The sequence below is a fragment of the Stigmatopora argus genome, chromosome 8 (genome assembly GCF_051989625.1).
Source record: "Stigmatopora argus isolate UIUO_Sarg chromosome 8, RoL_Sarg_1.0, whole genome shotgun sequence".
NCBI classification, from domain to species: domain Eukaryota; kingdom Metazoa; phylum Chordata; class Actinopteri; order Syngnathiformes; family Syngnathidae; genus Stigmatopora; species Stigmatopora argus.
The window spans coordinates 15,997,983-16,010,807 of record NC_135394.1 but is presented as its reverse complement, the minus strand read 5'-3'; the positions used below and the strand labels follow the sequence as shown (position 1 = coordinate 16,010,807).

Here is a 12,825-nt window from a genome sequence, read left to right as displayed (position 1 = left end):
TAAATGAGTTTTTCCACTATTAGCCGTCCAATCCATTTGAAGTGGGAGAGTGGCAACCTCCCACTTCGAATGGATTAGACGGCTAATAATGAAAAACGTATTTAAATTTCAGTTTACTTCGCACTTTGAATTGATGGCGTTTCCTTGATTTTTAAATCAAAACGAAGAAATCTCTGCCAATCCTCCCATTCCAAATGGATTGGACGTCTCTTGCCGTCAATGGAGTAAGTAATATCGAGTACTAAGACCTTGCTAGTACGTAAACCTTAAGGCGCAAATGGAATAAATGTGTCTCGAGGCGCTATACTGTGGTTTCAAACCTCAGCTAGCTATTTAAAAAAATGTTTTTTTGGGGGGTAATTGTCAGAATGGCCAGCAGATGTCAGTATTGAGCTGCTCAGATTCGGGGGAGTGTGAGTCATGGTACAACCTGAGCCTTGCAATTTAATTTGTCAAGGGAAAAAAAATCTAAAATGGAGGTTTTTAAGAGTCCGTTGTCCAGTTTCTAGCTTTGAACCCGCTAACCCGGCTCCCTACCCGCCCGCCCCTGTCCCACGGACGCCAAATACCTTAGTGGGGCAACGGAACCAGCACCTCCACGTAGTTGAGTGGAAAAAACCCCGACTGGCTATTGAGCATCCCCTCGTACCAGTTCTCGTCGATTTGATTGGTCAGCGTGATGATGTCGCCCTCGCGGAAGCCCAGTTCGCCTTCGTTCTCTGGTTCAAAGTCGTACAGCGCCTTGCAACTGGGCTGCTCCGGTGCTGCTTTCAGGGGGGCAGAAGAAAGTTGGAACTTTTTCAACATTTTCACCAAAACATTTGGACTCCATTTACAAACACTTTCTAGTTATAATTTCACTCGTCATACATTTTCATCTTTTATACAAAATTGGGACACTTTGACCAATTTTAAAAGGTTTAGTTGGTAGTTGTGCGAGGACCCTGGAACCAATGAGATAATTTACATATAAAGTACACTTCTACTTACGAAATTTTCAAGTTACGAAAAAAGTTCCGTAACCAATTCATTGGTCTGGACCAGGGGTAGGGAACCTATGGCTCGGGAGCCACATGTGGCTCTTTTGATGGGTGCATCTGGCTCTTCGCTAACCTGTGAGCTAAAATATGGAAATGGCTGGTGACAGAACTGAGATATTACATCTAGAACTGCTTTAATCTTCATTTTTTTGCAGTAGACTCTTCTGGAATGCATCCTCTCATTGATTAGCAACAGCATAAGAATCTTTAAAAAAATATTCAGTATTTTTCCACTTTAAAAGTGGTGAAATTACAAAAAAAATTGAAAAGCCACTCGTTTACATGTATGTATTTTGACTTTTAAATTCGTGGTATGGCTCACAAGGAATAACATTAGAAAATATTAATTGTTTGTGGCTCTCTTCGTCAAAAAGGTTCCCGACCCCTGGTCTGGACTGTACTACTATATTCCTTACTCAAGTACTTAAGTGTATACATATACTTGATTGCACAGAGCCACCTCCCGTTGTCACGGATCTGATCTGGAATCAGTAGAGCACACACACAGGAGCTCCCTGCACCAACTCAGCAATTGTCCCCAAACAATCGTCTCTTTGTGTCGCGTCACCACCCAGCTCGAGAAGCACCAAGAGTTTTGATCGCGAATTGCAACAATGCATTACACGACTCGAAAGGTATTTTTAAAATAGCGCGATTGGCGATAGCATGCTAACACCTAGGCAGACGGAGCACAATGAGCTCACCGCTAGCCTTGTCCAAACAGATTGGACGCCTGTTACACTCAATGGCCCATAAATAGGATGATTAAATAGAAGACATCATAGATAAAATTAATTTTGTCCGTTGCTGCCAATGGTAACAAATGAGTTATTCTTTCACAACTGAGGCCTATTGGGGAACTTTTGTGCCATATTTTGTCCCCAAAAAATTTCAGGCAATTATATATATATATATATATATATATATATATATATATATATATATATATATATATATATATATATATATATACATACATATATATATATACATATATATATACATATATATATATACATATATACATATATATATATACATATATATATACATATATATATATACATATATACATATATATATACATATATATATATATATATATATATATATATATATATACATATATATACATATATATACACATATATATATACATATATATACACATCTATACATATATATACATATATATACACATATACATATATACATATACATATATATATACATATACATATATATATAATAAATAATTAATAGCAGGAAAAAAATCACTAAGTATTGAATGACGCGATAAGTGAAGACGCAATAATCGAGGGATTACTGTATTAGCTGTCAAATGTTTTTTACTCCTACCACCAGATGTCACTATTTCCCTCACCCCCTCCCCACTGAGTTACGTAAACATCCTTGCTTGTAAAGTTTCAACACTCCCAAAATATAACCACCAAATTATGTGCACAGTGTCTTTCTGGCTGTTGTAGTTGACAGTCGTTTTACCATTTTTTTTGGGGGGGGGGGGTTGAAAATTTCTATCGGCTTGTATGCGTACAGTAAATGGAAACGGGTCATGAAACCTGAACTCAGCTGACTGATGTTAAAATAAACATAAGTTGGAAGTCTCCTATTACTAAAACCGCACGTTATAGCATACAGCCTGAAAGCCTGAGAACATCAGAAATTACCATATTTTCTCGCATATTAGCCGCCTCCGCGTATAAACCGCACCCTTAAAATCTTTGAATTTACGATTTCCTCATATAAGACGCCCTCTGATTCACAATTTTCCCCTCCATATTCATGGTTTTAATAGAGAGTACAAATGTGTTACTTTGAAGGGAAAATGTTAAGAAAAATCATCGCACGTGCTATTTCTGAGATACTATATGAATCAAAAGGATTGATTTCTTTTCACGTTATATCCAAGATACAGATTTATTTCCTTAAATATCATTCATAGACGTCAAAATAAATTTTGTTAAGCTTTTTATCAGGTTTATCTTTTCTCTATTTTGAAATAAATGACCGTATCGGCCGCGTTGTCTTGCATTATGCCATTTCGTCTTGGACACCTTGCAGTTTTGTGCATGTCAAGTCTAATTTATGCGCATATAAGCCGTACCCTCGATTCAGTCATAATTTTTTTGTGTGACAAATACAGCGTATATGCGAGAAAATACGGTACATTTTTGTTAATGAACGTTTTTTTTTAAAAATCCAAATCTCACAAATCGTGCAGGTTAATAAACCGCTAAGATCGCTTTTGTTGAAATTAAACTCTTAGAGAAAGTAAGTGCTAAAGCAAAGACCGGAGATATTTCAACATATACACCACTTGATAGAATTTGCAGCCATTTACGTTAGTTAAAATAAATAAATAAATAAAATGTGGATTTATTTCCCCACGTGCAACGTTAGCATTGAAAAAAAGAGGTGTCTGTATATGTTGAAATTCCCCAACGAATAAGTTTATTTCACAAACTTGAGGGAAAAAAAACGCAACCCAACACAAGAGGCGCAAGCTCCGCCCATTCCGACTCACACAATGTTGGCTTCCGAAATGACAATCTGGCCCAGCGTATCGACGGCTCTGGTGATGTCACGGGAAAGAGGAACAACAAGGTCAATCGGACAATGGCCAGCCAAAAAAAAAAGGACGTGCACGCGCGTGGTTGCGCGCGGGTAAACACGATGCGGTTGATATATTTGTACTGCGGAGCACTGACTCATGCAGGTCTTGTGCAATCATGTTGGAAAAAAGGCTGGAATGTTTGTTAAGCGAGCTTTCATCGAAACACGCCCGCCGTTACCTGCTTCCTCGGATCGATTTCCCACAGACGCGCCAGGCGGAGCGAAAAACTGTTCTTGACTTACCTGAGTTGCGAGAAGGGGGCGGGGCCATGGAAGTGGAGTAGCCCCCGTTGGAGTGGTTGTCTTCCCCGAAGTCGAAGGAAGGTTTGGGTTTAGGCGTGTATTCGCGTCTCGGTCGGGACTGCGCCTCAGTCATTCTGTTTAAGGGGGAAAAGTGAGTCACTTGGTTTGAGTTAAAACATCTTTTTGGAGCCTAGAAATTAAAAAAAAAAAAAAAATCTCATATTTTGCATTTAATGTAATAAAAAATAAGGGGTGAAAGAGTTTGATAAAAAAGGAAAATTACCTGGTCTTATTTTTATTTAAATATATTTAATGTTAACATAGGTTTTTTTTTTAGGATTTAAATACATATATTTATATTGTGAATTCTAACATTTTAAAATATAATAAGTGGGAAATAAAGCAATTTTTAAATTTTATTTATGATTATATTTAACTTTTGACTGAGAAAAAAATAAAGCGAAACAAAAAATTGAATAGAGTTTTGCTTTAATAACATATATTTATATTGTGAATTCTATAATTTAAAAAAATAAATGGAAAATAAAGCAATTATTTCATTTATGATTATAATTCATTTTTGCCTGATAAAAAAAATAATGAAGGGAAAATAAAAATTAAATAGACTTGATTTAAAAATATATTTATATTGATACATTCTATAATTTTTAAATGAGGAAAGAAAGCAAATAAATTATTTATGATTATAATAAATTTTTGACACCTCAAATCCCCCAACCCCCAAAAATATTCACTTTTCTTATGTTTATTTATTCGTTTAAAAATATTTTTATGAAAAGGCAAAGAAAAAAAATCATATAAAATATTCTTAGCATTCTGTAGTCCTCAAAATTAAATTGGGACTACACAATATGTTGTTCTTTTTACGTGACTACATCTAACACTGTATGACATAAGCGCCATAAGTATTTTTAATACAAAAAAATAGTTCTGAAACTCCACCGTGGTAAACGTGGACACGCACCTTTCTCCGAGCTTGTCAGAAAGCTCTTCCAGGACTTGAACGGCCTGCCGATGGTACTGCAGCTGTGACTCCACCAGAGACGAGAGCTGGCTCACCTGCTCGATCTTCTCGCCAACGCAAAACAAAAACCTTTAGCGGACCCCCGATCCGACGTGGCGCTAAAATCCCCGAACTCGACGTCCTCACGTCAGTCTCCAGCAAGTTGTACATGCTCGTCTCGGCCACATCCTTCGACTCGTGGAACTTCTCCAGCGCCTGTCGGATGTCCTCGTCCGGAATCTTGCCCTGGCGCTTTTTTTTGTAGTCGTAATCCAGGCGGCGACCTTCCAGTTTCTTGAGGTGGTGCTGCGAAACGAGAACTTCCACTTCCATAACGTGGTCCAAAGAAATAAGAGCCGTGACGTGGCGTGAAAAAAAAAACCTGAATCTCTCGGAGGTCCTTGTCGCAGAGGTTTTGCAACGGGTCGATGAAGTTCTGTTTGACGTCGATGTCCAGCGAATCTTTGACTTCGGCCATTCTTCTCATGGCTTCTCCCACTTCCACCAGCGCCGCTCCTGAAGATTGGACCGTTTTTTTTGTTTTTTAAAGCAAACTTCATTTAAAAATATGCCATTCTTCTAATTCCATCTCACCAAAGTTAGTCTCCTCTCCAAGTTCTCTTCCATACTTGGTCATGCATTCTCCCAGGAGCCCCTCGGCCTGGGGGTAACCGGGGTTCTTCACCTGACCACGGATTTTGGACATGGTGTTCAACATGGATAGTTTGGCCCTCGACGCTGTGGGAGGAGAAAAGAGTTGAGTGTTTATTTTGGAAATATTCCTCATTTGGAAGGTACCGTATTTTCTGGACTGTAAGACAAAAATGCATAATTAAGAAAAAAAAACATAAGTCGCACTGGACTATAAGTCGCATCTTTGGGGGAAATTTATTTTGAAGGAAAAAAAACCACCAAAAACATGCATGAGAGGCAATTTAAAATAAAAATAAAATAGAGAACAACAGGCTGAATAAGTGTACGGTATGCTAACGTTACATGACTGACATGCCTGGTAATGTCAATAACGACATAACATATTAAGAGTTATTCAGATAACGCTAGCATAAAGAACATGCTAACAAGTTTAGCAAAATATCAGTTTAACTCCAAATTACTAAATCCAATGAAATCTTCATCCTCTGTGTTACTTTTAAACAACTCCCCCAACTCAGGAGGTAAAAAAAAAAAATCATACATAAGTCGCATCCCTAGCCAAACTATGGAGAAAAAAAAAACTGCGATTTATAATCGGAAAAAATACGGAAAATGAGAAGTCATTTCTCCCCCGATCCGATCTCACCAGGGTTGGGCTGGAGATATTCCGATGTTTTGGAGATGACCTCAGCTACTGCTTTACTGGTCACATCCACTTTCTACAGGGAGACACAGCAAGATTACCCAAATTAAACTGGATACATCATGGGATAGTATAAATATAACTGGGATTAGGGCAAGCAGCACCAATTTAGAAACGTATTATGGATTGGACATTTTGACACTATATATTTACTTTTTTTTTAGCCTGGTTTGAATTTAGCATGATGCCTAACTGGCACCTGCTCAGTTATCTATTCACTTCAAGTCTTAAAGTTTACTTTAATGTGGCATTTACAGGAGTACGTAGTTATTTTTCTTTTTTTAGTTTTCCATCAAAACTCGAAAATTCAACTGGGTTTTGTGGACTTCAAATTTCGAGTTCATCCAATCTTTACAATTTTCACCTGCATATTCATGGTTTTAATAGGGAATACAAATGTGTTGCTTTTTAAGGGAAAATCTTAAGAAAAATCAAAATTCAAATCTGGGATATTGTATAAATCGAAAGGATCGTCTGGTGGATCGTTAACAAATTCAAAAAGGAAGTCATGTGAGCAGTACAACCAGGATGTGCGTCTGTAACTAGTTTAGTCTAGTTTGTCATCCCTAGGTTAGAATGCGGCACCCCGAGCGAGCAATGGCAGGCACAAGTGAGTGCGTTTTTTTCACTTTTTATGCAAGATAAGTCATTTTTTTCTTGAATTTCACTCATAGACGTCTAAATAAATTTTGTTTAGCATTTGATCTGTTTATCTTTTCTCTATGTTGAAATAAATAACCGCATTGTTTTGCATAATGGCGTTTCGTCTTGGTCTAATTTGTGCGCATATAAGCCGTACCCTTGATTCAGTCATCATTTTAAATTACAAATACAGCTTATATGCGAGAAAATACTGTAGACGCTTTATTTGCTCTTGAATATGAGACTCCTACATTAAAATCCTGTTAAGTGAATTCCTATCAACAACCGTGACCGGTCATCTTCCAACTGGTGATCGTCTCACCCGCTCAAGATCTCTAAAGTCATCGTCCAGCTTGGTTCCCTCGGCACCTCCGACTTTCTCGCTCACCATCTAGCGGCAGAGGGGAAGACAAAGAGTGGTGGGGGGGAGGATGAAAAAGTACAAAAGGGTGAGTGAGGTCATTAAATGAGCCACATAAGGTTTTCATAGACATCCACAGGCCGGCCTCCTTGACAACAAAACGCCGCCATTTGCTTGAATGTAGCGGTGTCAAATTCATCTTTGTCACGGGCCATATCATAGTCACGGCTATTTTTCGGGGAGTCATTGTATCTGCCAACAAACTAAATGATTATTGAACGAATCTTTAACATTTGATAATTGATGAATTAAAATTGTTGACCTAAAAAGTCCTCTTTTTTGAGCCTTAAACAGCAAGTACTCTTAATTTTGTATTTTTTAATTAAAATATATAAACTAAAGATGTTAATGAATGTTATATATGTTTTACTTTTCATCTTTTAATGACGTTACCAATCTTTCATATTTTATTTGAGATATTGTGTTTATTTAACGTTAAAGTTTATTCATTTTAGGTTTGTTTTCTTCTTTTTAATTACCTATTTGCCTTTTTTAATCCAAGTAATAATTATGTGATGTTTGTAAAATTACTCTAATTTGTTAAAAATGTTTTTTTATTCATTTATTTAAAAAATAATAATAACAAAAACGTAATTAATATGCTAAGATGAAAAATCAAGTGTTACAGACATTTTTATTTATCTTGAAAATATTTGCGCAGACCACAGAAAAGTATTTAATAAAGTAAAACACTAAAATGTCCGTGGCACCACCAGGCAAAAGACAATCCCGACCCACAAGTACATGCTCGTCAAATGAAACGCTTCGTGTGGCGTGACCCGCTTACAGCAACGCGGAGCCGTGCCTTAATTTAGCAGCAACCCAGACTTTTCCCATTCCAAGCAAGCTTCCGAGGACGCACTGTCAGCTGCGTGGAAATTAAATACATCAACTTTGAGTGGACAGTCATCCCTCAAATTTCGCGGATAATTTAGACCAAACCTGGCCGCGATAATCGCAAAGACTTTCCGCAACTCAGCTTCATTTTGGCGAACTTTATCGGCAACAAAAATCTCCTCCTCTACTGCATGATTTTGTACAAAAAATATCAATACATCAACAAGGGCTGGCTCTAGAGGTGACTGTGTAGTTCCCTTCAAAAAGAGTGCTAAATTAGCCAAAGCACCTTCATACCTGGAACTCAAAACCAATAAACATACATGAATTCCCGTCTCTGAACCTCTTGGCCAATCATATTAAAGCCTAGGTGTTAGACCAACAAAATTGCGATCACAACGCTGTCTAAAACTGTGCTACGTGTGCTAATGTGTGTCATCGTTTACCTTCAACCTACATAATTGGGACTAAAGATGGAAATTAGCTCTCGGCTACAATCTTACATATTTGCTGTTCCTTATTAAAGACATCAAACTCATTATATAAAATGTAATATTGTAATTTTGGCTACTTAATACCACAAAGGCCACGAATGAGGGATGAGTGTAAGTTCTGTTCCAAGTTCCTGAAACACCAACACAGATAACAGTGATGATTTACTGCCTCAGGTTGAAGAATAACTACTTGACCCACTTTACGAGCACAATAAAACACATAAGTTTTGACCTTTACGTCATGCTATGATCGACAATAACTTTATCTCTTGCTTTAGCGTTCCATAACTAAAACCAGTGAGTAATTAACAAGACCAAAAAAAAATAGAAAATGAAGGGGGGAGGGCTGAACCTAAAATATGTCAGCAAGACTTGAACTGTTTGGAAAAACAAGTGTGTTGTGCATATTTGCGTCAAGGCTAAGGTCGAAACGCCATCAAAGTCAAAATAAATCGGATTGTGAGTCCTATCAAAAGCAGCCAACAAAAAGCCAAAATATCTGCAAAAAGTGCCATTTCAATTTTACCCCTAAAAAGTATCGCTATTTTAGCAATCAAATCCAGTATCCGTATTAAAAGTTTAATACTCTTAGCCATGCAAAAATCTCCAATTTTGAAAAGTATAGACAAACCTGATGATCTAGAGCAGGGGTCGGGAACCTTTTTGACGAAGAGAGCCACAAATAATTCATATTTTCCAATGTTATACCTTGTGAGCCATACTACGAATTTAAAAGTCAAAATACATACATGTAAACGAGTGCCTTTTCAATTTTTTTTTGTAATTTCACCACTTTTAAAGTGGAAAAAATTGAATATTTATTAAAAGATTCTTATGCTGTTACAAATCAATGAGAGGATGCATTCCAAAAGAGTCTACTGCAAAAAAAATGAAGATTAAAGCAGTTCTAGATGTAATATCTCAGTTCTGTCACCAGCGATTTCCATATTTTAGCTCACAGGTTAGCAAAGAGCCAGATGCACCCATCAAAAGAGCCACATGTGGCTCCCGAGCCATAGGTTCCCTACCCCTGATCTAGAGCCAATTGGTTATAAAAAGTGCTTTGAAGAACATTTTTACCCTCGAGCAACACTTACCCGTCAACAGGGTGTGATTTTTGTTTGTTTGCCCTTTTAGTTTTGTGTTAGGAGTCGACCATGATATAAAAACAAGGATGTGCGCACTGTTGGGCACTGATATCCAGTCCCACTTCCCGTTGGCCCCCTAGTGAAGAAAATCTGAGCTGTCAGCTGTTATTGAGAGGGAAAAGAGGGGGTAGCTTTAAAGAAAAAAAAAACAGGTATTATGATACATCTATTGCTTAAGCAATTATTTTATCTAATCCAGGGGTGTCAAACTCATTTATTTTGTCAAGGGCTATGTTGTAGTTTCGATTCTTTCCGCAGGGCCAATTAGGCTGCCAAAATTCATCGATTCATGAATTGACAGATTTTCCGATGGTGCGGATCGATCATTTTTGGACATTGAAATTGCAATTATTGATTTAAAAATGGGAAACATGGGAAATATTCGCTATATGTCTATAATCTTTAATTGAATTTGATCATAAAACTGAAAGTCGTCATGAATCGTTTACTTTCTCTTATTTTAATTTAATCATAAAACTGAAAGTCGGCATGAATCGTTTACTTTCTCTTATTTTAATTTGATCATAAAACTGAAAGTCGGCAGGAATCGTTTACTTTATCTTATTTTAATTTGATCATAAAACTGAAAGTCGGCATGAATCGTTTACTTTCTCGGGCCGCACAAAATGAGGCGGTGGGACCAAATTTGGCCCGCGGGCCGCCACTTTGAATACTGAACAATATCTTTCGACTCATTTACTGCCACACCAGGTGTATACATATTATTTAAGGACAGTGGTTTTGTTTAATTTATTTCTCAGCATCATTAATGTTCAAAACGCTATAAAAAATGGATATTAATACATTAGATTATAATATACTCACTGAAACGAGCATTCGCAGCCAGTCTTCCCAGTTTTAATGAATTGCATGTCTATCATTGTCAATGGCAGCAAATGGCTTAAATATGAGATTTTTTCAATATTCAGAGTATTTCTTTTTCTTTTTCTTTTTTTTTGAACCTAATTCTAAGTGTATGTACACGTTAAAAATGAAATATTTTATGTCTTTAGAGTTAAATGAGCACGGTCACCCTCTGTCAGTCCAATTGGATTGGATGTTTAGAACTGTCAATGGCAGCCAATGAGTAAATTTACAGCCCTATAAAGGGTTAATGGTGGTTTAACCCTTTTAACACAGTGGTCATTAACATAAGTTAATAAAATGTTATTATTGATTTTTTTTATATCATAACTACATTCATAAATTAATAAATTGTAAATAAAAGCTACATTAATTAAAATGAATAAAAACAAATACACCAAAAAGGGCATTTTTTTCCCGTAGTATTTAGCTCATTGCATGCCAATGACAGATGGGCAATTCATTTAAACTGGGAAGACTGGCCGTGAATTCTTAAGTTCCATTGACGGCACTAGATGTCCAATCCATTTTGAGTGGGGGGAGGTTAATGAATGACATGACTTAATGGCAACCAATGAGTTATTTGAGTGCCATGCAACTATTTGCACTGACCTTTCATCCCATATAAATTCTTATCCGATTAAATCATTCTAAAACTAACCTACAGTGAGACTCCTGGTTCAAACCATTTAAGGTTAGTCAACTAATTATTTCAGCCCTACTTTGTTTACCATCTATCCTCTGCTGTTTACACACGGGCTTCTCTGCCATTGCCAAACATTCTAACTGTCGGGAATCTGTGCATGTTCCTCACAGGAAGCCAGAGGCTCAAAACCAAATGTCTTTCCTGCTTAGATCAGCAGGGGTGGTGAGGAAAAAGACATTCTTTTTCGGCATCCCCGCCCAGAATGAGTTGTAGTAGAAGACACGCGTTTAAAAAGAAACAAACAGCTCTTAAACTCATCAATTGTTTGCTGAAGGACGTCAGTGGGGGTCCACAATTGATTGCCTGAATAAAAAAACAACAACAACAAAAAGAGACTAACACAACACAGCTGGAGTTAAAAAGTGGGTCAGCGGGTCTTTTAGAAGGCAGACATTTTCACAAGCTATCCAAAGTTAACTTAAAAAAATAAAAAATAATAAAAACGGTATTTTCCGAGGCATTTATGACTAACCATTTCAGGCAGGAAGATTTACCTCCACTTTAATTAGTTTGCGTGGAGGCGCACGTACAAAAAAACACTCGTAAACAACACTAAAAAACAAATAAAAAACATAAAATGCTAGCTTCTAGGGCTAATCACACAAGTAGGAAAAAAGCGAAGCTTTAACAAAATTGGTGTTAGCACAAACTAAATAGCGTTAGCTTCAATGCTACACCAAGCTAGCTAAAGGAGTCGAAGTGCATGGGTGTTGGGTTAGGGGGGGAAAAAGTTGAACAAACCTGGCTAGCTTTGTAAAACTGCTTCTTCAAGCCGGCCACGGACATGTTGAAGGTGTCTTCAAGAACTTCTCAGCGAGTTGGTGGCGTGAAAGTGTCCCGAGTCGGTCGCGCGGCGTTGGGGGAAAATGTGTCCGAGGTATCATAGGACTGCTCAGCCGTCCGTCAATTGGGTCGGGACACGCCGACTGACCACGTCCACGTCCGCGGGGGAGTCGTCCCACTTGTCACCGGACATACACGCCCGAGGCTGTCACGCAAGGTTAATTTAGTGACGGCTAAAGTGAGAAAAGCCTGGGCTGAGCGGTGGCTTCTTTCCACGTATTCAAGCAAACAATTCTGTGGAGGAATGAGACGATTCGGTGCCAGCCACATTACGGAGGCATTCTTTCATTCGCTGATGGCGCTCCCTGGATGGTTGTGTGTGGAAGTACAGGGCAGGTCACCAGGCCAGATGTTTTCATGGCTTTTACGAAACGAAAAACGTAAAATATTAAAGTTGAAAGTCAGAAAAAAGTGTTATAATTTAGTTTCGAAGAAAAGGCGCGCTTAGATGGTCAATATTACCGAGTATTGGCGTTGCTGAAGGTATGACAGGGCTTTTTTCTATAGAGATCATATATATATAACTAGATGTCTGATACGCGCTGCAGATTGATAGGACAAGCATATTGCAT

General features: G+C 37.7%; 1 protein-coding gene across 3 annotated transcripts; it reads right to left on the bottom strand.

Moving 5' to 3' along the window:
* Nucleotides 1–107: 107 nt before the first annotated feature.
* sh3gl1b (SH3-domain GRB2-like 1b) lies at nt 108–12,732 on the bottom strand. 3 transcript variants are annotated; one of them, XM_077606684.1, is made up of 10 exons: nt 12,152–12,732; nt 7,263–7,331; nt 6,242–6,314; nt 5,536–5,679; nt 5,324–5,457; nt 5,089–5,247; nt 4,903–5,006; nt 3,960–4,051; nt 3,702–3,779; nt 108–767 (listed from the first exon to the last, which is right to left on the bottom strand). In XM_077606684.1, the coding sequence occupies exons 1-10, from the start codon at nt 12,194–12,196 to the stop codon at nt 571–573; spliced, it is 1,095 nt and encodes a 364-aa protein (XP_077462810.1). In that variant the 5' UTR covers nt 12,197–12,732; the 3' UTR covers nt 108–570. The 3 variants fall into 3 exon arrangements, with proteins under 3 accessions (XP_077462810.1, XP_077462808.1, XP_077462809.1); XM_077606682.1 differs by lacking the exon at nt 3,702–3,779 and having other exon boundaries at nt 3,918–4,051; nt 12,152–12,724; XM_077606683.1 differs by lacking the exon at nt 3,702–3,779 and having other exon boundaries at nt 108–764; nt 3,918–4,051; nt 12,152–12,700.
* Between the last annotated feature and the right edge of the window lie 93 nt (nt 12,733–12,825).